Source organism: Alosa pseudoharengus, unplaced genomic scaffold (genome assembly GCF_046254945.1).
Source record: "Alosa pseudoharengus isolate Yale_2024_CS ecotype anadromous, Long Island Sound unplaced genomic scaffold, YU_APseudo_1.1 YU_APseudo_1.1_scf_18, whole genome shotgun sequence".
In the NCBI taxonomy this organism is placed as follows: Eukaryota; Metazoa; Chordata; class Actinopteri; order Clupeiformes; family Clupeidae; genus Alosa; species Alosa pseudoharengus.
In genome coordinates this window covers 28,416,585-28,443,844 of record NW_027468650.1, presented here as the reverse complement: position 1 = coordinate 28,443,844, position 27,260 = coordinate 28,416,585, and the positions used below count along the sequence as shown (strand labels likewise).

The 27,260-nt window shown below is 45.9% G+C and overlaps 1 protein-coding gene across 1 annotated transcript in view; it reads right to left on the bottom strand.

Annotated features, from left to right (window-relative positions):
* LOC143131519 (uncharacterized) overlaps nucleotides 1–27,260 on the bottom strand; it is a 125,678-nt gene that overhangs the window by 65,184 nt on the left and 33,234 nt on the right. Inside the window, exons 9-15 of the mRNA XM_076291165.1 lie at nucleotides 12,195–12,353; nucleotides 11,396–11,479; nucleotides 10,769–10,915; nucleotides 7,147–7,314; nucleotides 5,683–5,862; nucleotides 730–813; nucleotides 29–187 (exon numbers count right to left, since the gene is read on the bottom strand). Coding sequence (XP_076147280.1) covers nucleotides 29–187; nucleotides 730–813; nucleotides 5,683–5,862; nucleotides 7,147–7,314; nucleotides 10,769–10,915; nucleotides 11,396–11,479; nucleotides 12,195–12,353 — 981 coding nt within the window. The remainder of the gene's footprint in view (nucleotides 1–28; nucleotides 188–729; nucleotides 814–5,682; nucleotides 5,863–7,146; nucleotides 7,315–10,768; nucleotides 10,916–11,395; nucleotides 11,480–12,194; nucleotides 12,354–27,260) is intronic.

Sequence of the window (27,260 nt, the reverse complement as noted above, 5' to 3'; positions counted from 1 at the left end):
GGGGGTGGTGCAACAGTGTGTATTCTACCTCGTGTTGGGCGGTGCGGTGTTTCTCGGTGACGACGGCGAGCTCCAGGTCCAGGCGGCTCCTCTCGGCGCTCAGGCTGCTGAGGTCCCGCGAGCGCTGCTGGATCTGGGTGGTCAGCTCGGCCGCCTCCTCCTGGAGCCTCTGCACCATCGCCTCATGCTGCGGGGGACACAAGTGCTGACACTAAATAAACTCACGCAATGGCTTTGCTTTAACTTTCGCTTTTGGTTAAAATGCGTCTTGAGCGATCTTTGTCATCAAGTCATACAGTCAGAGACGTTGCCGACCACTTGTATTCAGATTTTTGTTACCACCTATGTAATTTCGACAAGGAGTCTCCTTGTTGGGGATGCATCAGGACAAAAAAGAGATATGTGGTCAAATGCATCACAAATCCCAAATGATCATTTGAGTTCTACACACATTTTCATTTATATTCTTTCTTTAATCAGATGCTTTTATCCAAAGCAACTTAAAGAACAGTACACATACACATTTATATAAAAAATAGATTTTCTTATGCATTCAGTCCTTTGTACCGACTGAATAGCATGCGCCTGGCACCATAAAACCTTTAAAACAGCTACTGTTTATTCTAAGAATTGCAAATACAATACATCTGAAACCAATCCATAAAGCCTGAAAGATGTCAAACAAGCTGTAAGGTATGAAAATAAGATGGTGTATTTTTGTGCTTCTACCTCTTTTTTACAATCAGAGTGCTGCTTTTTACATTCCTGCAGCTCCTTCTGCAGAGTGTTGAGTTTGTTGTCTTTGCGTTGTATCTGAAAGCAAACAAACGCAGCCCATGTGGATAAGGGATGTCAGCTGGCACACATACACACACGCACACACACACACACACACACGGACGGAACACAACGGGGGGAAAAAACAAGTTGAATGACTCATCTCAACGACAAGACAATCATTCATTCCAGGCTTAACACTTTTCCCGTCATATTCAACCTTTCAAATTAATTAAGGCCTGAAAATGAAAACACATTATTGAGTTACACCAGATAAGCTCAGCCTTGTGCCCGACAATAGAGGTGTGTGTGTGTGTGTGGGTGTGTGTGTCTGTGTGTGTAGGTGTGTGTGTGTGTGTGTGTGTGTGTGAGAGTGTGTGTGTGTACTGCATGTGTTATTATGCCTGGTCTGAAGCGTCACTCTCCTTTTGTTTGTGTGTGTCTGTGTGTGTTTTTAAGGGCACATTGTCTAATCAGCCTCTTTATATGCCGAGAGTTCATCTCGACTTTCAATAACATCCTCAATCTTCTGCTTTGCCGAACGCGAGTCAGTGTCTTTTAATGAGACATTAGCTTCAATCAGTGCGTGAGGAGGGGAGGGAAGCGCTTGGGAGAGATCTCAGCCCGACCCGCACCCCCGCCCGCTCACCACAAACATCACCAAGCGTCTTATTTCCCTCTGTTTCCAAAACACAGAAAAATATATCTTACATCCCATCCCAACACCACCCACACACACACACACACACTACACACACACTACACACACATACAACCTCCCAGTTCAGCATATTGAGTGCCTTATGGAAAGTGAAAGGTCGTTTGTAACTGTCCACAGGATTGATGGAGTTAAGATAGCTCCTTGACCTTCACCCCCAGTCCGAGAAGAACAGTCTCAGATGACGGAGCAGAAGGCAACTTGGCACCAGATTCCTCCTCCTCGGCTCGTCCCGTCCGTCGGGCCCCTCCGACGCTGACGGGATGACGGCAGGCCTCGGCCGCCTCGCTGACGCGCGTCAGGATTTCATTATCGGCGTCGCCATGGCTCCTTTCATTAAAACGTCACACAGCAAACCTACACCGCTCGTTTATATCTGCCACTCGCAATAATTCCTGCGTTTCGGGCCCCTGTTCCGTCGATCTGATTATTTCTTCTTTTTTTTTCAGAGCTATATTCAGGGAGAATAATTGCTTTTGTGGCCTGTACATACATAATCGAGATCAATGCTTACAGCCCTTAAATGTTTTTGCATTGGTCATCTGTCAGTGCTTGATGCCTTGGCCTCCGCAACAGAGCACCCATGCCATGGCTGATGAAAGCTGAGGAGAAAGATGTAGAATTTGAGACGGATTCATCATTTGCATTATGCATAGCCAGCTTAAAAATAATAATAATAACAAATAGTGGAGGGGGCTGCGGAATCCACTTTAAGCACAGAGCGTGTCCGATGCCATAAGTATGACTGAGTCTGACTGTGTAAGTGCACAGCAAAAAGGCAATCAGCTAGGTTTAATCACAAACAAATTAAAGCAAACACATTGGCTTGGTAAGCTCTAAAAATATAAACTAGGCATCTTTTGTGTTACAAAAAAGTCTTCTTAGATACTGGTATTATGTTGCCAGTGGCCGAGCGAAAAAAAAAAGGTTCCCAGGCTGCATCAAAAGGCTGTTAGGAGGAAGTGTATCATATCTGTGCTGCATAATTCCTTTGTGTTTGTACATTTCATGCATGCATAATATATTGTGTTCCCCTCTCGCTGAGCACATTTAACAGGCTCATTGTGGCGTCGTTTTACAGGGCCGACAGCGGCCGCGCTCGGCTGCTCAGGCGCCTGACGCTAAGCGTGTCTGAAGGCCGGGGAAAAACAGACGGGGAGGAGAGGAGAGGAGGAGAGAGGAGGAGAGGAGAGGAGGAGGAGGAGGAGATGCGTGGAGGTGAGGGGCACGCGCCGCCCCCCAAAAGAGAGGGAGAGAACGAGCGACTGAGCGAGCGAGTGCGATGCGGCCTCCTCATGAAAGATTCAGAGGAAATCAGCTTTTACACTGCATTAGGAGCGGCCCCGGTCGCCGTGGCGCAGGGAAACAACACGGCTTTACGCCTTTTTACCGCCGGGATGCACCGCGTTTACATGTTACCTTTCAGAGCCAAGGCGGTTGAAATTAAATGTCACATTACATGTCATTAAGAGCCCACAAGGAGGAAGCTTAACCTTGTGCATGTGGCCATTGGCTTCAAAGAGATTACAGATACAGCCTGGACAGCATGAGCCGCTCCACCATGTGCTGGTATTACAGCAGAGTATCATAAAATACCAGCTACATTAACAGACCTGTCTGCATGCAATAGGCTAGTAATTATGACAGACGAATAATGAAAGGTATTAAACCTGCACCTGAGTGGAGGTAGGTACAAATCTGCATGTAAATAACCCCGACTTCCAAAAGGAGTCCATTGCACAAATTTATTTCAATATTATAATAATTAATTGAAATAAAACACAAGTTTGTGTTCTGTGGCAATTCTCTTCCACCAGAAGAAGCTGTGGGCCGTGAGCTATGCATCATTCGTGGCAAGGTGTGTTGTTTTAAATGACAGACAACCCTTCCCTTTGTTGATTATTTGTTAAGGAGTCTGTGTCACAGTGGAGACAGGAGCAGTCCCAACACCCACCAACTGGGTCAATCACTCCCAAACTTTCCGACAGGAAAAGTACGCGGGGAAAAAGCGATGCGATTACGGACAGGAAAGACACCAAACAAACAAAATCAAGAGGCAGGTATTTTTAAATCAATCACTGCGAATCTGTCTCGCCGTATCTCCCCACCCGCTTTTCCACCCACATCAAAAAGCTGACAGTCACAATCCCAGTTGACGCACAGTCAAGCGATAAAGACACAGAAGAGAACGAGACTTGGTGGGGGAGTGTGTGTGTGTGTGTGGTGTGTTTGTGGTGTGTTTGTGTGAGTGTGTGTATGGGGGGTTCATAGCAACAAACAAACAAAAAGTTTATTGAGGGGGGAAAAACATATTTTAAATATTCATGGAATGATGCAGAAAGAATTACCATGCCCTTTAAGTTATGTTAGGTTGCAATTCAATCAGTATTACAACTAAAATCGCTATCTTTAGCATTTGAGCTTGATTTAGCAACACTTTATAATACATAGCCCATGTGAAAATATGGGAAGTACTATGTAAAACACCAATTAGGCGTGACAGTATTTTGAATGCATATTTGTATAAATTTTGCTAAATACTCTATATATTGCATTTGCTTATGAAAGCATGTTCACACAGTAATTAACTATCTTTAGTCGGCTAACTGTATACTGTAGGTATTCTGCTGTGAAGGGAATACAGTATAGAGAGGTCATGTAGAACATCTGGGGAACATCCTGCTGCCCATAATGGGGCCTCTGGTTCAAGCAACCTTCAAGCCGAGGATTCTGGGTAGTTTCAACGCAGCTATGAATGGAATCCATCCCGGCCCCCTCCACTGCCTAGCCATGGCTGCAAGCCTCTGACATTGTCTCTATCCATTCAGGCGGACTAACTTCACAGCCACAAATTATCATTCCCATAACTCCCCCCTGAAACACACACACACACACACACACACACACACACACACACACACACACACACACACCCTATGCTTTTTCTTCCCATATAATGGAGGCCACGATGGCTGAAACAAAACACGACCCATTGTTGTCTTTGTCTTCTAACTAATGTAGCGCTGCTTGGAACAAAAGCCCTCTGGGTTGGAGCCAGAATCGCCAGCCCTCTGGCCAACCCAGCCTTCACAGCCTTCACGCCCAGAGAGGAATGCTCAACGAAATCGATTTAAACAAATATGTATATTTTTAAAACCTCCGTCTTAGTTCCAAATGAAAACGATTGCCTGGTTGAGAGCTGGTGAGGCAATAAATGTCTCGAGACTTTGCATGACTCTAAACAGGCGGCATGGAAGGAGTTATTTCAAACAGGGCGCTGGACCTATTTATTCAGCTGTGCTAACGCAGAGACGTCTCAGAAACAAAAAGCTATTATTGTTCTTCAACTCGCCCCCCCCCCCCCCCCCCCTCCATTTTTGTTCTTTTTTTCCTGTTCCACAGGAAATGGACAGTGGCAAAGTTACAGTAGTTCAACATATGAGATCAGAGAGAGAAGTTTTCACAGTAAACTAAAGCCAGATGTGGGGCAGAAACAGGACCCGAGTCGAAATTAATGGCTGTGTTGTTTGCTTAGCAAATCTGCAGATAAAAGTCGAGGAGATTAATTGAAACCCATCACAAGCAGTTATGTTTAGTTATGTATTTTTTTCGTTCGGTGGCAGGGGGTTAAACAGATAGTTATTTGCGCGGCGGCAGAATTAAATGTATATCACCAAACATTCTCCCTTCTGTAGAGGAAAGATTAGGTTAGACCTAGATCTTAAGCTTCACACTTTTTGCCCTCCCCCCCCCACACCACCCCCATCCTTTACTCTGCTTCATCTGAAATTCATTTAAAGTTAAAATAAGGAGACAGCTTTGCTCTGTAGAGAAAACACTTAAAATATCTCTTCCTTTGCCAGTTTGGATTTGACAGCGTTGAGCTGTTTTCTCTCTACACAGTGTTAGTCCTCTGTGATTATGAAACTCTACTGTAGCACTGGCGTTTTAGAGGATGCCAACACTAATAAGAGCTGTCTTCGTGTGCTGATATTTAGATAAGACACTGTGAAATTAGTGTAATAGACTCCATACTCCTCTAAACAACACGTCTTGGGAATTCACCATCACAAGGGAGGAGAAAGTTCAGAAACACACACACATTCACACACATACAATTTTATTTTTTTTTTCAGGAGGAAAAGAAAGAAAGAGGGAAGAAAGAAAAAAAATCCAACTCCCTTTACCTTATTGCCAGCTGCTTTCCTTGTGTCTTTTAAAGTTTCGCCTGCCCTACTTAGAGCCTCCTGCTGCTTGAGAATTTGATCTTGCAGCTGTTGAGATTGTTCGGTCTTTTCCTGTAATTTGGACTTCAGTGTGCCAACTTCTAAACCCAGGCTATTAACTTTCTCCTCGCTGGCCTGCAACTGAGCACAGTGAAGAGTGGAGAGAAGACGGAGTTAAACACACTTCCCAATCAACACGCCAATCCTCTCTGGCTCTCACAGCCATTTGCACCGGGGTTAAAACACTGGATTTAGTGGAGTTCATAATAAGAAACGAAAGAGATCCATCAGTTCAATGGCTGGAAGCTGTTTCAGCACACATCTTTTGCTAATCTTACACACTATACTTGATAAAAAATGTTAGCTTAACATTGACATTTTAATATTTCATGCATTAGGTATATGTTTACATCAACAAATGTGACCAGGGAAATAAGCATGTGTGTTTAGGGGTTGTGGTTAACACCACTCTAAGAGGCGCTCAGGCGTATTGATTGGTCAGCCGTTCAGTGCCGATCACTGTGACTATTCAGTAGCCGTTCAAGTACACATCTGTTCAGATGAACATTAATAATTTATGCCCATTATTATGACTGCCAGATTTCCCAACCACAGTGGTTTCTCTTTCACAGCATACTACTGGATCACAGTTTCAGGCATTGCAAGGACTGGGAATGACTTTGAGCAATAAAATATATAGTTTGACATGTGGTTAGAAATGTACAAAAGAAAGGTCACAGAGCACCAAGCAATCAGAGTGGGTGAAAATGAAGTGACTTTTGTTTTGTTTTTCATTTCAAGGGCAAGGTGATTGGTCAATGCAAATGAGTTCCTTCCTCATCCCCTGGTGTAAGAAATGTCCAAAAGTGCTTAAAGGAAAATCCAAAGCCAATTATATTTATCATTAGTATGCTTCCTTAATGTTCTCATTTATTATTCAACGAGAGAGAAAAAAAGAGTGGAAAAGAGAGGAGGGGGAAAAAAATCACAATTTTACATTTCTGCCCAAACGATATTCAAATGAGCCAAAGTCCTTCATTTAGACCGCTCACAAACCCCTGTAGAATCCCCGGTGGATCTAAAAATGGCCCTATCACATTACCGAACACTGGGCGTGATGACAAAACTGTGTCACAAGATGAAAACTAGCCGCAATCCCACCTCTGCTAGTGAAAAGTGCCATTACAGCGGCGGTTGGAGGTTTGGGGCCATTTCGTGGACACAGTTATAAGTGGAAGGTTCATGAATGTATTAAAGAGACCTACACAGTCAACGCACTCCCATGGGAAACGCATGACGTGACATTTGATCACATTTGGACAACACATTTTGCTACGCAAGAACTCATCAAACCCTCGTTGTGTGGCTCCATGCGTATGCATCTGCGTAGCTTGCGTAGTCTATGAAACAGTGGGTGGCTGGTACCTGGTTCTGGAGGGAGTCCAGGTTCTCCCCCAAGGCTCGGTTCTCCTGGGACAGCTGGGTGACCAGGTGTTCCTTCAAGGCCAGGGCCCTCCTGGTGTGCTCCCGTGAGGACTGCAGAGAGGTTAGCTCCAGCTGTAGGTGGGTCAGGCGCTCCCCACGATCACTCACCTAGACAGGGAGAGAACAGGGTAGGGAGGGGGGGGTTAGGTGGGGTAAATGGGTCTAACATGGAGCAACACTGCTATTGCTATTCCAACATGAATGAACAGTATCTCAACCAAGTGTGTTTCCAGAAAACCTAACTGTACAACAACTCTTGCTATAACTCTTGCTACTGTATATCTCCATTGGCTCCCTATAGTAGCCAGAATTAAATTTAAATCTCTCACGTTGGCCTACAGGACACTGACTGGATCTGCTCCCTGTTATTTTAATTCAATAATCAAGACGTACATCCCCAACCGCCCACTGCGGTCTTCTGATGATCGTCTGTTGTGTCGACCAGTCATAAACGCTAGGTCTAATTCCAGACTTTTTTCCTCAGTGGTTCCATGTTGGTGGAATGAGTTGCCTAGTGCTCTTCGTTCCTGTGATCGTTATGGGTCATTTAAAAGGAGTCTAAAGACATTTCTGTTCTTTAAGCGCTTATTATGCGTTATGGTTTGTATAATATTGTTTTATTTCCATTAGGCTGTTGATTAATTTGACATTAATTTTATTATTGATATTCTCCTTAATGTAGTCTTAACATGTTATTGTTTTTATATCATTGATTGAATGGACATTATTGTTTATTATTGCTTTTCCCCTCATTTTCATTGTTTATTTTATTAGGCTATTGATTGAATTGACATTGTTGTTTATTATTTCTATTCTCCTTATATTATTATAGTTTGACCAACATTCTAATCTGTTCCCTGTTAAATTTTAAATATTATATTGTTTTTGTATTTTTATATGTCGCTTTGGACAAAAGCGTCTGCCAAATCCCATAACCATATAATTGAACAGTGCCTCTCATGCTCTCTTTCTCCAGTTACCACTGCTGTTGCACAATGATACTTTCTGCATACGCACCTGGGCCACAGTAAAGCTCTGACGTAAAACATTTTCCAACCTTAAGTTTATTCAACTTAGAAAATACAGAAGAACAACTAGAAGTTGTGCATTTCAAACAAGACCTGGCCCCAGCATAAAGCTCTTATGTAAAGATCTTCCAACTTCCAAGTTTATTCTACTTAGAAAGTGCAAAAGAACAACTAGAAGTTGTTGTGTATTTCAAAGGTGTTCAGTTCTGGTGGCTAATTGATGGCAGCGTGTCAAATGATGTTTGTGTAATTGATGTTGTTCGCCGCTGATGAGAACAACGCTCACATGTCAAAAATAATGAACACAACAAGGAGAAGGCGTCTGACAGTTTCACTAAATCAGTGTTGATACACACTACATAAACAAAGGTGTCAGAGACCTGATGCAAGTCTGATTAAAATCAAATGAAAGACAAGAGGATAATCAGAAAGAAAAAGACAAAAAGACAAAAATGAAAAACAGAAGATATGAAAAAGAATACGTGCTCAAAATTGGAGATATGAGCCACGTCACCACAAGCAAAACCTGCTGGCTTACATACAGGTAGAACTCATCAATGTTTCAAAAAGCAGGGAAAACATGTGTCCACTATGGGAATTATCAGGAGTTGAGCAGAGAGAGAAAAAAAAAACAGATGGACTGAAACAGATCAATAAAGCAAGCGAACGCAAACGAAGCAAACTCCTCTGATAGCGCATACATCCAAACATGTCTGCCAACACATCTCCTATGAATTATAGTCGTCAGCCTTTTTTCATGTAGAAACACTGAGGGTGAGGCTCTGGCGATGACAACTAGCGTCTGTGCTGAATGCCAGATTACAGCAGCAGCACAGACAGCGCGGCGTGGCGTGGCTCTCCTGGCCATTAAGACTTGCTTATCGAGGGAGGAAAACACTCGCTTTGCTCAAACATGGTGGAGGATTTGTCAGAGGCCTCATAACACAGGACAGGTCTGCTTCAAGCTGAGAGACATCAGAGCTCACACCCTCACAGCATACACACGCACTCTCACAGAGCATACACATACACACACACACACACACACACACACACACACACACACACACAGACACACACACACACACACACACACACACACACTCAGACACACGCAAACACTCAGTTAGGACCAAAGGATAAGGCTAAAACATAAGATAAGATAAGTCTCCTCAAGCTTAATGATGCCTTCTGAAGTGATGTCAATCACCCTGGATACCACACGCCCATTTTGAGGTACACAGCGGATTTGTCCACTCTTAATAACTAAGGAAAGTGAATGTCAAACAGGCATGCCAGCTGTTACACCTGGGTGCAAAAAAATATGTCTAATAAGGATTATTAAATTATTTCTTTTTATAACTTATCATACTGTATTGAGATAGCATTAGTTATGAAAACACTGACAACAAACTGCGGCATGTCTCATGTGGTTGATGACATATAGGAGTGAATGAGTGACTGAGCTGTGATTTAAAGTACCACCACAGCTACAAGATTATCACGTTTGGTGAGCACATGATCTTACTCATCTCTCAGAAAACATGCCACCACACAAACCATGCTGCCAATCAGCATGTGCAATATATCACACAACAACAACATCCTCAGTGAGGGCCGGGTCTGGCATTTGAATTCTGATTGGTTAAAGGCTCTGATGGTGAGTGCTGATTGGTTGCAGGCTGTGGTAGTGAGTAGGGTGGGAGCAGAGGGACACTCTGGTGAGGGTTAAACGCCCATTAAACACACACAAACACACACACACACACTCTTTGCCCTGTCTGGTGATAAAAGAGGCAAACTCTGACCCTCTGACCAACTGGAGACACACATACAGATACAAACACACAGACACATGTCGAGTTGAGTTTCTGATCCAACCGAATTAGTAAAACACACATGCATGCAGATGCACACTCATGCACACACACACACACACTCATGCACACACACACACACACACACACACACACACACACACACACACACACACACACACACAGATAAATTGCAGTACACCACAACAGCTGGCAAGTCTACCACAGGACCTGTGGGAGGCAGTCATTATGTCCAGACACTGATAAGAGGGTGCTCTGCTACACAGACACACGCACACACACACAGACATAACAAACATAAATACTCAGACACAAAGACACACACATCCAAAACAACACACACACTGAACCACATCACACGGCACCCTGAACTTCTGAACTCTGCATCTCCCCCAGCCACCCTATGGTTTGTCTGGCCTTAACACTGCCTCCTAATCTAATACAGGGCAATTAGGGCCCCTCTCCTCTCCGAAACAAAGTGGCCCCGTCGCGTTTTCCCAGGGTGGCAGAGCCCACCGCCTGCTGAATCGAAGGCAGGAGAGTGGAGGGCACAGTGCACAGCTTAAACATGAAATTCTTGATTTGAATCCATTATTAAAAAAATAAATTGAAATATTTTTAAAAAAAAATCTCTTCACGTTCCTCTAGCCATCCAGTGTGTGCACTCAAAGCAAGACGGCATGCGGTCTACAGTACCTGGCGCGTGGCCTCCTTCTGGGCCGCAGCCGTCCGCTCAAGCTCTCTCTCTAGCGCCCCCACCAGGTCCCCCTGGCTGTGCAGCTCCTGCAGGGCTGCTGAGTAGTGGCCCTGGGCCTCCTCCAGGTCCTGCTCCAGGCCCAGGATCTGACAGGTGAACAGGGGAATAAGGGCAACGTGTTAGCACCTGGGACCAAAAAGCTGTTCACTGATGAGTTCCTATCTTTGCACTTATGCCAAGACCGGATGTAGGCATTGTAGGGTTTGCTAAATTGATAAGAAAGTTACTTTAAGTAACTCTTTCATCACATAGTCATCAGTTCTACAGGATCTAGGTATTACATAAGCACTACAAAGCATAAAAGAAAGAGGGGAAAGTAAAATAAATGATCCAGTTTATCAGTCTTTAAATCTTTAGGGCTTGCTGTAACATAAATACATTCAGTATGCGCATCTGTGTGAAGGAAACCAGCAGTGAGAGCACATCGATGTCATCTCTGCCCTTTCAATGACTGTGCTAATTGTGCATGTGTCCAAACACTATTAGCTGTGTTAGTGTGTTAGTGTGTGTTTGTGTGTGTGTGTGTGTGTGTTGGCGGGGGGCGGGGGGGTTGGGGGTGAACCTGCCTTCTCTGAGGCACGTTCTATAATGTCCCCCCTGTCTGACAGCTGCAGCTGGAGCTTGTGGAGAGTGTTCTCCGTGTTCTTGATCTGTGTGTGGGGGAGACAGACAGAGAGAAAGAGAGAGAGAGAGAGAAAGAGAAAGAGAGAGAGAGAGAGAGGATCATGAACTCAGGGGTTTCATATGCTTCCTTAAAGACAGAATGGGAGAAGAGAAGAGGAGTAAGGAGGGAAAAGAGATGGAGGGGGGGAGGTTGGAAGGCTGGAGGGAGATAGAGGGAGACAGAGAAAGAGAAAGGGATGAAGTTGATAAGAAAGAACAAGAACAGAGAAACAGAGACAGGAGGGAAAAAAAGAAAAAGAAAGAGGAAAAGGAAAGATAAAAAAGGCACCGAATAAAGAATAAACCTGTAGAGAGAGGCCATAAGAAATTAAGAGAAAGATTCATAGAGAGGACTAAAATGTACATTTGTATTTCTAATAATACAAGAATAAATTTAATTTTAGAAAATTAATTAAAAGTGAGAAAAAAGACAGTGAGAGAAATAGAGCACGTGTGCAAATGTGTATGTAAGGAAGTGTGACAGAGAGAAAATAAAGTGTGTGTGTGTGTGTGTGTGTGTGTGTGTGTGTGTGTGTGTGTGTGTGTGTGTGTGTGTGTGTGTGTGTGTGTGTGTGTGTGTGTGTGTGTGTGTGTGTGTGTGTGTGTGCGTGACAGAGAGAGAGAGAGAGAGAGAAGAGAAGAGAGACAAAGCGAGTGTGTCACAGAGAGCCACAGAGACAGTGAGTTTGAGTGTGTGCAGACCTCGGCGGTGAGTGCGTCCTGCTGGCTCTGCGTGGTCAGGGTCTGGGCTTCCAGCCGAGCCTGCAGGCGCCCGTTCTCCTCCACGCTGTCCTGGTGCTGCCGCTGCAGCTGCGCTAGAGCTTCAGACCGCTCCTGCACCGCCCACTCCAGCCTGTCCACCTACAACACACACACACACACACACACACACACACACACACACACACACACGACAAAGCAGGCACACAGAGAGACATTCAGCAGGAGACTACAGCAGTAGAAGCAGGAGTGGAGTGGAGTGGAGTGTCTCAGTAGGAGACTACGTTCAGAACATTGTCATCTTTTGCTTATAGTGAGTTATGTCTTGAATAAGCAATACATAGTTATTCACTTTACAGGGCACTCTGTAATTGGGCACTCTGTACTCTTTAATTAAAACCGAAACTGCACCTACATGATGTCAAATGCTAGCATGCTATCTCATACTGGTGACTTTAGCAGCAACCTGTGAGATGGCTAGTTGTGTTATAGGCCACTGAACTGAAAAGCCACCAAATTAAATAAAAAGAAGTTATAAAACTAAATTTAAATGAAAGAAAACCACAGCCGGAGAACCAACTCCGACGAAAATCATCCAATCAAACATCTTGCTCTGTACAATCAACACATTTCTTTCCTGAGCCGACATCAGCCATCATCACCCTTATTTTACCTGCATTACCAACAAACAACCAATCAACACCTCACAGAACATGCTGACACTGGTCAAAAATCTCACGTCTCAACCAACCTACACCATTCTCTGCCCAGCTACAATTGATGACCACTGGTCAAAGTCATTATGTTTAAACTTTAAAGATATGTTGAGAAATCCCTGAAATTCACAGCCATAACCTTAAAGCTAGTTTAGATGAAGAACATCTCATTGTCAGTCTCAACGACCTCACTGGTGGAGACTTTCAAAATACAATATCAGATCGCTAAATTTTAAATAACGACTTAAATCCAAAATATTCTCGCTACACCGAGATTTTACTGTATCTGTTGGAGGGACATGGTAGGCTAATTATTTTGCCAATCAACCTTAGCATGGAGCTTTTCCCTTGCTTGTTCCCCATGCTCAGTCATCTGCGTTCCCTCCACCGCCATCTGGAGCAGTGGGCTAAAATCCGACGGCTAGAGAAAAGCTCTTCTTCCATTCAGGTTTTAAATCCAGAGGAAGGACAATGTGCAAGTAAGACTCTCTCCTAGGAATGTTCGACTGAGGGCTGAGTATGCCCTTAAAATATGAAATATTTTCTGAAAAAAAAGGAAAGTGAGCACACTTATAGAAGTTCATAAAGTTTTTAAGTGCTAGAGAGCTAGTAAGGTGGTATCCACATTTCAATAAAGGTTAGATTATAATTGACTTTAGCAGATGTTTTCCACTTAGTGCCGAACTCGAGGCGACCTCCACAGTCACTATTCAATCCGCTCTCTAATTTGGACTCAAATGTAGCGTTTATTAATTTACCTCTAATTCATTAGAGGAAAGAAGCGTAGCGTGTATAGGACATGGAACAAAGGCGCAGCACCAAGAATATTCCCCACAGTGAGGCCATGAAGAGCTTTAGCCTTCAACATAATTAAGCCATTAAAGTGTTTTACAGCGTTCTGCTTTACTTGGCCATTGTGTGCCACAGAAGGCAACTGCAGAGCCACAATGGTCACCATAATGCCTTGAGCTGTTAGACACCAAGGTCAAAATTGTATTTAAAAAAAATGTATGTGCATGTGTGTCTGTGCATGCATGCGTAACTGTGTGTGTGTGTGTGTTTGTGTGTGTGGCTGTGCATGTATCTTCAGGGATGATCCATGAGTAAAACAATTCTAACACGAGGTCAAGCCAGTCATATCTCTGACAAAACACAAGATCTGTCAATAGAGATGGACTCTAATGGAAACACAATTAAGTTTCAGTGTAATCAAAGTGACCTCATTTAATGTATATTTACACCAGGATGAGTCAATTAGAACAGACCTGACCCATAACCTAAGGCACAAAGTTTGTGTTGCTATGTGTGTGTGTGTGTGTGTATGTATATATATTTGAATAAGTCTGTGTGTACAGTATGTCTAAGTTGAAAGTAATTGATTTGCGCAGGTCTCATAATTCATGAACCTGCTCTCTGATTCGTTGCCATGCGATGGCGATGGCGGTTGGAGTTGAAGGTGCTTATTTGTGCCTGTTGAGGGGACTTGTGATATAAATCAAGGTCAAGGTCAACTCTGTTACCCACAAGTAGGAAATTCATGTGGTCACCATTACACGCTCCATTGTTATACAGCCTACTGCATAACATAAGAAACATAAATACGGCACAAAACGATGAGAAATGTAGAGTTCAGCGGCAGCGACGCAAATGGCTCGACTCAAAACAGTGACATCATCTCCGCCTAAGTCTCACAGGCAAAAGAAGTGGAAGTAGGGGTGAGAAGAGAGGGCTGGAGAGACTATACAATTTGCTGCCTGCTGTCGATAAACAGGCCTCAATCCCTGGCCAAAGAACCGATCACTTCCATTCTGATGATCCATTAGTCTCTGGTGTGGGCCAGAATAAAAGGGGATTATTGGGGCCGAGCACAGTCTATAAATGACAGTCCTAATGCCTTACCGGAACCACAGCCAATGGAGTTAGAGGAAAGGGGGTGGGGGTGGGGGGGGGGGAGTAGCCCTTTAAAGCCCCCCAGCACAAACACAAGGTATCACTTTAAAATAGAGCGTAATCTAAAGTGACACTGGAACCAGCGCTCTAGTTATTAGGAAGGCCAGCTTGCCTCCCACCCTGTGCTGAGTCGGACATACAATCCCAATCAATTTCTATGCAACGGTGTCTCTTACCACAAAAGGGCCATAAAATGATCCCACCATGCATTTTTAGCTGGGGTGGAGGGTGTGTGGAAAGGGGTGGGTGCAGCAAGCGCCCCGTTGTCATGAAAAAAGAAAGTGGCGACTGGACTGAAATGTCCCAGGAATCATTGCAGATTAAATTGGACATTGTATGCTAATGTTGTAATGGAGCGGGAGCACTCGTGTGGCTGCTATTCTCTGCAGCGGGGCCCCAGAGAGAGGGATGAGGCCTGGGGTTTAGAGATGCTTCCCCCTGCACTGGGCACCAGGCCCTGGCTCCCCCACATCATTATCCCCAGGCTACGCTGATCTAATACTGCCGCCAGATATGGACATGACGAGCAGGAGGGGGGTTTACAGCCCACAGTGTGTGTGTGTGTGTGTGTGTGTGTGTGTGTGTGTGTGTGTGTGTGTGTGTGTGTGTGTGTGTGTGTGTGTATGTGTGTGTGCTGGCAGACATGGACTGGAGCTGGTAGCTGCCAGACAAGGACTGGAGAGCAGTGGCAACATGGTGCAGGAGATGGCGGTGTGTGTGTGTGTGTGTGTGTGTGTGTGTGCATGTGGTTGTCTGTGTGTGTGTTTGAGTGTATGTGGTTGTCCGTGTGTGTGTATGTGTGTGTGTGTGTGTGTGTGCATAAGTGTGTGTATGAGTGAGAGGGGAGCTGCCAGACTGGAGATTAGTGCCAACATGGTGCATGAGATGGCAAAGTTGTGCTGTGGGTTTCACTGAGCTGGCCAACGTAGCTGATCTCTTTACCTTGGCCGACTGGCCATGCTAGAGAGGAAGTGGGGGTAGCATACACACATACCCCCCCCCCCCACACACACACACACACAAAGACACACACACACAAAGACAAAAACACACACACACACACACACACACACACACACACACACACACACACACACACACACACACACACACACACACAGACACACACACACACACAAAGACACACACACACACACACACGCCTAGCCTTGTGCTGCAGAAAAGAGCTGAATGAAATGAAAGGCTGAAGACGAGGCGAGCAGCGAGAAGGTCTCACAGCAGGAAGGCTGGAGAACAGGACATGAGTAGCAACAGACATGCAAGAAAGAAGGAGGAGAGATGGAGAGATACTGAGGCAGAGAGGAAGAGAGGAAAGAGGGATGAAAGAGAGATGAATCAGAAAGATGAGGAGGAAATGTAGAGAGGCACACTGAGGACAGAAGGAGTAGAATAGGGGGAAGGAGTAAGTGAAGGATGAAATAGAAAAGAGGAAAAGTGGAGGAAGAGGGGAGGAAGTGATGAAGAGCAGATCAAATGTGAAGAGTGGGATAGAGGGAATGACAGCAGAGAGAGAGAAGAGAGAGGAAATAGGGCCCTTGACCATACATGGCGACACAAACACACACACAATGATGGATGTCACATATCTGCAGTGGACTGTATGGAAATGAAGAAAGAGGCGCACGCGCGCACACACACACACACACACACACACACACACACACACACACACAAAGGTGCCTGTATGGAAAGGAGGCTTCAGTGCCTGACAGCATGACTGCCAACCAACCAGAGTGGCTTTGAGCCCAAACGCATGAGCAAACACAGACACACAGATTATTCTGGCCTATTCCCAAACACATGGAATATGCAAACAAGCATGCGTAATCAAACCTACAAACAAACAAACACGGGCCGGTACATGAACAATAGTAGAAACATAATATTGCTACGATTACAAACATACTGTACAGGCATACAGCACGTCCACCTACACACACAATTACACACTTGCTTTCTCTCTCTTTCTCACACACACACACACACACACACACAACCCCCCTACACACACACCTCCCATCTCTCTCTCTCTCTCTCTCTCTCTCTCTCTCTCTCTCTCTCTCTCTCTCTCTCTCTCTCTCTCTCTCTCTCTCTCTCTCTCTCTCTCTCTTCTCTCTCTCTCCCCCTCTCACAGCTCGTGAAGTCTGACTGACTGTGGAGACTCGGAGCTGTCTGTTGACGCTGCTGTTCCTCCATGCTAATCCAGTCTGCCGAGAGGGAATGTCAATGACCAGACAGGAGAGAGAATGATGGGCACAGTCAATACAGACACACACACACACACACACACACACAAACACACACATGCACATGCACTCGCACACACACACAGACACACACACTCTCACACATACACACAGATACACACACGCACACATACACGCACAGGCACACACACACACACACACACACACACAGACACACACACGCACATCCACACACACACACGCTCACACATACACAAAGACACACACGCACACATACACGCAAACACGCAAAGGCACACACACAGACATGCACACACACACACACGCTCACACATACACACACACACAGGTATGTACACACTCATGTACATACTGTAGAGGTGGCATAACGCTGACATTATGTCATGATATGAACTTGGCACATTCCCAACAAACACATATGTACACACACGGCCCTGCAGTACAGTACAGATAAACATACACACACTTACATAAGCCTACACAGATCAACCTGCACAAACGCATCCATGAGCACATACTGACACACACACACACACTGGTAGCTCACTGGCATATGCTGGCATTTGTGCAGTCGCTGCCCTCAACAGGTACCCCCTTCACCCATCTCCCTCTCTCTCTCACTCTCCCTCCCTCTCACTCTCTCTCCCTCTCTCTCTCTCTCCCCCTGTCAGAGCACAAATAGGAGCATATGGAGCCTGGGAGGCACTCATTAGGGCGTGTGACAGCGACGAATTATCAGCTCCTCCAGATTTCATCAAACAAGCCCAACTGCTGCCAAGGCCAGACATCCCATAATGAAGACACAGCTAAAGCGGGACACCGCTACAGACAATTAATTAACTAATTAGGCTAATGACTTCTTTACACAACCCCTCCACCACCACCATCACCCCATCCCACCTCCTCCTTTTAGTTGGCTGCAGATATGAATTAATTACCGGGGGTAATTAAATTAAGCAGGTTGTAATTTCACAGCTGTTCCCCCCACCCTTTGCTCCCATGCTAATCAGCCTGAACTCCAGGTGGGGGTGGAGAGGAGGTGGTGGTGGTGGTGGGGGGGCGCTCGATGCCACTCCAGCCTGCGCTGCTCCGAGCCACCGTGGCATCGTGCCCTATCTCTGATGTCTTCTTCAAGGCCGGGTCCTGGCACGCCACCAACAAACCCACTGATATGCAGATGATCAGATGGAGAGCCGGCAGTGCCTCTGCATGTGTTTGACTGTGTGTACACGTGTCTGTGGGGAGTGTGTGTGTGTGTGTGTGTGTGTGTGTGTGTGTGTAGATGGGGTGATGGCTGTGGGTGTGTGCTTATGAAAGTGCCAGTGTGTGTTTTCAAGCAGATGTACTCGAGAGAGCATCTCACTAGGCTTTTGAACCAGTGTGTCCTATCTGCAGGCACACATGCTGTTTTGCATGTGTGTGTGTGTGTGTGTGTGTGTGTGTAAAGAGACACATACTCATTATTTATCAAATAAACTGAATGTCTAATGCTGTCAGATCTCATATTACTGTATATTACAGAAATGCAAAGGCCCTCCTATGAAAAGAACAACTTGTGGTGGGCTCGCTCAACTTTGCTGAACCCATGCACCCCACCCCCACCTTTTACTAAACCCATCTGACCCTGGCAAAAAGCAGCCTGTGAAACAACCTCAGTGATCAAAGGGCCCAGTACTGGGAGGAGAAGAGTGTGCTCCCTTTGGCAAGAGTGTGTCAGGCCTTAGGAGGGGAACCGGAGAGAGAGAGAAGAAAGAGAACGAGAGCGAGAGAGGAGAAGAGGGAGGAGAAAGAGAACGAGAGCGAGAGAGGAGAAGAGGGAGGAGAAAGTGAGAGACAGACACAGAGTAAAGGGTCTACCTCCTGTCTGGCTGCAGCGTGTTTGTCCTTTAAGACGGCTAGCTCTTCACTCATCTGCTCCTCTCTCTCCTCCGCTTTTCCCCGGTGGTCTTCACGGAGCGGATCTCTCTCCCATGCTAGCTGGCCTCCCGTCTGCCACGCACGCACGCACACGCACACGCACACGCACACGCACACACACACACACACACACGCACGCACACACGCACACACAAAACACAGAGACAAGAGAGTTCAGAGGGCAACTGACTAATCATCTGATGGCCTAACATCCAGGTCCCAGACTTGGCCTGAATGTGAGCGTGATCCATCCCAAAGTGAGGCACCTAAACACAAAACTACTGCAATCTAACCAAACTATTTTTTTTTTTTTTTTTTTAAATCACCACCTGACTAAGGACTCTCACTCTCACATTTTTTTGTCTGTTTCTATGACCTATAAACATTGACAGAGTCACGGCCCTTTCCATAAATCATTCCAAAGCAGACAGCGCTTCGCCTGCACATCCCTCCTGCCACTCACCAAGGTCAGCAGCGGGGCGTTTAATGTGTTTAATTAGCCAATTAACAAAGGCAACCTTGCGGAGAGGTTCATTTCTCAGGCCGCCGGCTGGCCAAGCTGTCCGTCATTTCCGCGCCTCAGTAATGGAGAGAGACAGTGAAGGAGGAGAGGGTTGGAGAGAGACAGTGAAGGAGGAGAGGGACAGTGAAGGAGGAGAGGGACAGTGAAGGAGGAGATGGTTGGAGAGAGACAGTGAAGGAGGAGAGGGACAGTGAAGGAGGAGAGGGACAGTGAAGGAGGAGAGGGACAGTGAAGGAGGAGAGGGTTGGAGAGAGACAGTGAAGGAGGAGAGGGACAGTGAAGGAGGAGAGGGTTGGAGAGAGACAGTGAAGGAGGGTCAGAGAGCAGTGGCCTTCCTGGATCTACATCTGCTCTCCATCTCCACAGGAAGAGAGGCATAGCTCAGACTACACACACAGACACACACACACACAAAAGACAGACATACTCTTGTACTCATACATACAGACACACACACAGGCACAGAAACACATGCACCCACCCTGACTCTGCACACCCACACAGACTCTGACATACATACTCTCTCACACACACACACACACACACACACACACACACACACACACACACACACACACACACACACACACACACACACACACACACACACACACATGGACACCCAGACTCAGACATACAGTACACACATAGACATACACACACATATAGTGAGACACATATGCACAGCACACACACACAAATGAACACAGAGATTCTGGCGCACACACACACACACACACACACAGACAGACAGACATGGGAACAGAGGGCCGTGAAATGGAGGGTCTCACAGATTCACAGACCTCTTCTTCCTGCCACGACCCAGGAGAGACCCGCCACATCTGGTCTTAGGCATGGCCTACACACAGACACACACACACACACACATACACACACAAACCACAGACACCAAAAAACACCCAACCACACTCACTGATACCAACACATTACAGAAATCTGAAATATACACACACACACACACACACACACACACACACACACACACAAACACACACACACACACACACACACACACACACACACACACACACACACACACACACACACACACACACACACACACACAAACAAATACATACACACACACACACACACACACACACACACACACACACACACACACACACACACACACACACACACACACACGCTACCAGCAGGCCTTTTTAGGCTAAATTCTGATAGCATTTAACTCTGCACTGCTCTCTCAACTTTACACTCGCCTTCTGAAGACCCAAGCATATCCGGCACGCAGTCACTTGTGGCAAGATTTGGGCCGATCTGCGCCAGATCACAGCCAAATCAGGGCCACACCCGCTCCAGCATCAACTACACCATGGGAACGTTCTTTCACAACCCCCTGAGGACACAGAAGAGGAGAGGAGAGAAGAGAAGAGGAAAAAGAAAAGAGAGAGACAGAGGAAGAGGACAAGAGAGGAAGAGAGAAGAGGGAAAAAGAAAGAGAGGAGAAAGAAAGAGGAGCTGAGGGAGATTCCAACGGAACAATGGACATTTAAGGCTGCACGCCCCCACAACCCTTTCTGCCCCCCCCCGCCGTTTCAAGGGCTCCCTCTCCCCAAACCTCTTGATCCTCACACCACTCCTCCCTCCCTCCAGATCACCTCCATCCTACCATGCACTTGGTGGGGGTCTGAGTTTGTGTGTGTGTGTGGTTGGGGGGTTGGGTCAAATGTGGTGAAAATGAGAGAGATGAATGGATGAGGGAGTGTGAGTGAGTGTGTGTGTGTGTGTGTGTGTGTGTGTGTGTGTGTGTGTGTGTGTGTGTGAATGTCTATATATATATATATATATATATATACACACACAGTATGTGTGTGTGTTCTTTTTTTTTGGTGGGGGGGGGGGGTTAAGAGCAGTCTGGAGTGGTGGTGAGTTGGGGGGGAGGGGGGGTCTTGGCAGTGATGCAGATTGTAAATCAAGGCTAAAAAGAACCTGTATTTTTCATCAGTTTAGCAGATGGAGCCAGTGCTCATCTTTCATGTGATTGCATGCAAGCCGTATGGAAAAGTCTGTCATTTTGGGAGGGGAGGGGGGGGGGGGGTGGAAAGGTGGTGGTGCTCATGTGGGTTGGGTGGGGTTGGGATGTGGAGTTTTAGGTCTCAACTAAAAAATAGTGAGATGTGAACAACCAGCCAACAACTCCTACGCTTCTATGATTCTTTTTGCATTCTGTGATGGTTTCCTTCACTTCCTTCTACTAGTATTAGAATAAGAATTATTATTTTAAATGTATAGTTCCTTCTGCATCACATATCATAGATGATGTATAAGCGCCTCGCCAAATGTGTTCAAGATGTGCTTTTCAGGGAGTGTGCATTCCTCACAAACATGCAAGACTCTAGAGGACTTTGACGAGAAAAAAGAAGAATCCCATCTAGTCTCGACACAATACATTTAATATTCATAGTGTTTTCTCCCATCTCTCGCACACTCTCAACTCTTTGCCTAAAACGCTGTTAATCAAGGTTCTGTTTCAAATGACAAAATAGGCCGGGGGTCTGGTAGGGGCAGGGGGTTTGGAGGGTGTAGTAAGTTGCCATGATATGGTAATTTGCTGCAAATATATCATTTTCTGAATAAAGGGCTGAAGCCTGTGATTAACTGAGGCTCGGCCGTAGATGGCACACTGATTAATTTCACCCTCTTCAGCCAATGCCAAGGTCCCTGTGTAACCCCACCCCCTTGTCCCCCACCACCACACACACACACACACACTCACTACCCCCACAGCATCCATTTTTTCTTACATAGGGGGAAAGATTAAATCAGTTCCTCTTATTTATTTTTTTACATTTCTGAACAACCTTGTGTAATTTTTCTCCCTTCGCCTACCTAACGTTTGCTCCAGCAGTCCTGTTGGTCTCGCTGAAACCCCCCCCCCCCCCCCCCCCCCCCCGCCCCGAATCCCCCCATGGTAGTACACAGTGCACACGCTTTAAAGCACAATACACAATACGGCACCTTAGCCCCTGGTGATTTGTGCACTTAGATTACACACACAGCCAAGCAGCGCTTTTCAGCTCCACACAAAGAGAGGAGAGACGGCGTTTCAGGGAACACAGAAACAATGCGGTGTTTGCATATTTCTCTCCACGTTTACATTTTTCTGCCAGGCCGTCTCGTTTGAGAGCACCTGCTTTTTTTGACAGATGCATAATCCCGCTAAACAAAGAATCAAAGGGAGTTTTTCCAGCACCGGCGAAGGCCCCGCGAACCGTAATGACGAACATCCCGGTAATTGGCCGCTTCGATTTGATATCTCCCATATCTCCTAGGGTCTACCTTTGTCAATAAAGCCGCCAGTTACTCCACAGCACTGAAGGAGAGGGGAGGGGGGTGGGGGGGATCAAATAAGAGTGCTTGCATTAAACAGGGTTGCCAGGCTCTGTGCACAAAATGCTTCATTTGTTTACCGCCCTATCAATGGAGCCATATCATTTCCTGTTGTGTGAGAAAAATACACACACAGGCACATACTGTATGAGAATACACACATACACATACACACACACACACACACACACACACACACACACACACACACACACACACACACACACACACACACACACACACACACACAGATATATTGGCAACCTTATTAGGGTGGGAGAAAGCAAAGCGAATGATAGGTCCACTCCCCTGTGCAGGAAAAACACAGTTAACTGCTGTGTGAGACAGGGACAGAGGGAAAGAGGCTGCAGCTCGCATGGCGCTTCACAGCTGAATTCAGACGCATAGAGACATGGAAAATGTCATTATTCAATGTCCTGATGGAAAAATGTAAGTCTTTCCTCTCTCTCCCCATTTGCCTCTTTCCCAATCTCCCCCCTTTCTCCCCCACTCTATTTCCCTCTCCCTTTAAATTTCCCTACCCCCCGCCAGTTGATTTATCCTCAAGGCCCTGACAAAGAATTCTATTCCCTGGTGACATTGTGCTTATAACCTTTACGTACGCCCTAATCAGCAAACATGCTTGGGCTGGTGTACCCTGTGTGTAGGAAATTGAATTTTTGAGAACACTTTTATTTAGAAAAATGATGGCAATAATAACAAAACGGGAATAATGTGAAAATATAATAAGCAAAATGCAGATCATTAAGGTGGCATTTTGCTTGTTGATGCAAGCGAAGAATAATCAACATCTCGGGATAATGAAATTAGAGAGACGCAGGAAACGTGGAATGATCAAATTACACTATTTAGTTAATGACAAATGAGAGTGGCTCGCAGCTAGCTCTTTTCATTTGGTGACACACAGGGTGAGAAAACCACCAACGCTGTCATCTGAGAGGACATTAGGGAGGTGAAAATTACATATCCCCATGCAAGAAGGGGGAAAAAAGAAAGAAAAACTGATCGCCTTTATTGATGGACAATGTCGTAAAGCCATCATCCTGTTTATAGACATTTAATTGAAGACAGCATCAAACGATAAACTAAGAAACATGCATGGTTGACTCCTCCAATTCGAACCATAAATCACCCTGATGCTCAGACAAGTCGTCCAGACACAAATTCTGATGATAGATGACCCATTTAACTTTGATTTTTGAGAGCAATGAGCTCGACGGCAATACCTCACACTGGTTCACACACACCGCCACATCCAGGCTCACAGGGAGAACAGAAACAGAAAAAGAAAAAAGGCCTCCTACTCCTCGTAGAGCGAGGACGCTTTGAAATAATCTTGCAAATGGCCACTATTAAAATGCAGAAGTTGCAGCCATGTTCGGCCACAAGCTGTGGGATCTGGGTGAAGCCTAAGTCCACATTAGCATCCAATAACGCTCAGATGATTTGTGACAGAGCAGCCATCAATGGACAAATTCATCAGCCTATCTGTCTAATGCCACGTACATATGCAGCAACATAAATACTGGCCTAGCAAGGCGCCCACGCATGCAAGCACATCAATCACACTGGATATGCGAAGGGGTTGAACAACGGCTAAGCTCTGGACGAAAATTAAAAAGAATACACAAGCTCTCTCAATCGTTTGTCATCAGTGGTCTAGCTAAAACAGGAGAGGGGAAAGAAAAAGTCCTTCATCTCGGCTGCTCACAATTAAAGAAATTACAGGCTCCTTGTTGGATTCCCAAGTCATTATTATTTCATGGTCGTCTCTGTCCTTTAAATGAGCAAGTGTCTTGTGTTCATTGGTGGCAGTGAATTATTCATCCTCAACATGCAAAATCAGTTAGTGGAAACAGATAAAACCGACAGCATCTGAATACAGTAGGAAACTCCAGCAGCTGCTACATTCCCTCCTGACTCCCTGCCTGTGTGTGTGTGTGTGTGTGTGTGCATGTGTGTGCGTGTGTGTGTGTGTTGATGTGTAAAATTATGTCTTTGTGTGTCTGCAAAGTTCATTTCCATGTGCATGTATGTGGGTGAATACTTGTGCAGTTTATATGGGTTCAAGTAAGTAAGGTGTAAGTGTTTATATATGATTGCCTGTATTGACTGAGCATGTGGGTACGTTTGTGAACCAGACGGCATTGGTGTGTTTGTGTGTGTGTGTGTGTGTGTGTGTGTGTGTGTGTGTGTGTGTGTATTCCATATGTATGTGTCTGTATGGGAGAATCCGGAATCCAACAAGGGATTTGGAGCTTAAGCATTCTACCACAGGACCAGGGCAGGGCTACTCTCCCTCAGGGACCAGTTTTGCTACACTGTAATGCCAGCTTTCCAGCCTTGTTAGTAACTACTGTGTGTGTGTGTGTGTGTTTGTTTGTGTGTGTGTGTGTGTGTGTGTGTGTATTCCATATATCCCATGGCCTGGGGTGGGGGTTGCGTGGAGGGGGGCAATCTGAAGCAGATTAAACATTCAAATGGCTCCATTAAGAAAATACACCATTTGCAGGCTCCCTAAAGCACATCCTATGACAGCTCTGCTGCAGCGTCGTGATTGGCCAGGACACTGCACATGAGGCACCAGTTTTCTGTATTCAGCACTATGTTTAATTTCACACACAGCCTCTATTGGACAGATTTTTGATTGCCTCATGTCTTTCCTGTATCACCATCACTCGTATGTTTTGTGTTGTGTGTGTATGTGTGTGTGTGTGTGTGTGTGTGTGTGTGAGAGAGAGAGTCATAGGAAGATTTAGAGAGAAACAGAGAGAAAAGCAAAGGGATATAATGAAGAGTGAGAAAGGGAGAAAAAATTAGAGCGATAGAGAGCTGGGCTCTACCACTACACCTCTGCCTCAGAGATACAGCACCAGCATCTGGCCCCTGCCAACCCCCCCACCCACACTCCCCACCAGCTGAGGGCAGAGAGCGAGAGAGAGAGAGAGAGAGAAATGGGAGGGGGGAAACCAGGGAGAGAGAGAAGGTAAAGAGAGAGAGAGAGAAAGAGGGAGAGAGAGTGAGTGGCCATATTTAGATGGATGATCCAGGCGCGGAGAAGAGAAAAGCCCCAAACAGCGACCTAAAGCGCTCCCTCGTCTTCACATGCTTGATTTCACCTTTTAATTAGAGCCATTAATCAAAGTGGGCCCAGAGATACAAGGCTTTGCACAGGGGCCCTTTCCCACTTCCCCCTCATAGCAACCCCCCCGCTACCCTGACGACACGACACCTTGCCACCTGTCAAAATTACAGCTTTCACTTCACGCGCCATCCCTCACGGAGTTAGTCTCTGCAAGCCTGGCTGCATCCCCCCACAGCTCACTGTTTACAGTACTATCTTACCCAGGATGCAGTGTGGCGCTGCACAACACAAGCTGGCAGGCAGGAAAGCAGGGAGGGAGACAGCATCCAGACTCTGGCGAGCGGGCAGACCAGACAAAGCCGCCAGGCGACTGGTCTGCTCACCGGGGGAACAGGGGCAGACGGAGGAGGGCTGTGCGTGCGGAGCAGACACTGCTAATGGGCATTCAACTCCAGATCAATTCCAATTAAAGGCCATTAGTGCCGTTACCGCGGCGATGATTATTGTTTTTATAATTCAGATAAACAAACCGCCCGCACGTCCTTGGCCCAGGCTTTGAAAAGCAAGGCCACTGATGGGCGCTTTAATGAACTTGCCTGATATAGATTTTTGTTTATTTCAATGAAATGCTGTACAGTGCACACTGCACAATAGCAAGCACTTATTTATTTCTCTTGTCAGGCCTTGGCTGTAAACAAAATACCACCCAAATATTGTGATAACTATGCTTAGCTACTTAAGCACCCTCCTCAAGGATGACATGAATGAGTTGTTGCAAAGAGAGAGAAAGAAAGAAAGAAAGAGAGAAAAAGAAAGAAAGACAGAAAGAATGAAAGAAAGAAAGAAAGAAAGAAAGGTTAGAAATATTAATCTTGTTGGAGAGGTGGTCGCTGAGATCTCCATATAAACCTGATCATTCTCAGCCACCCAGTGCTGCTGAGGAATTACATATTAGTGTTGAGTAGAAGTTAGTCTGCCGTGTAAATCTCCCAGTCACCTCTTGACCACATACAGGTGGTCTCCTGTATCTCCTGTCTCCACGGTGATGAGTAAACAGAGCGGAGTTGGTCCTTAGCAATAACCCCTCCACCCCCGTCACGCCTCTCCTCCTGCACCCATTCTGTGTGCCACCCCTCCGCTGCCCTGTCCTGGCGAGGAAATGCCCCTGTGCCAGTCCAGATGTGTTCCGCTCTGCAGGGCAGTGGGTGGGAT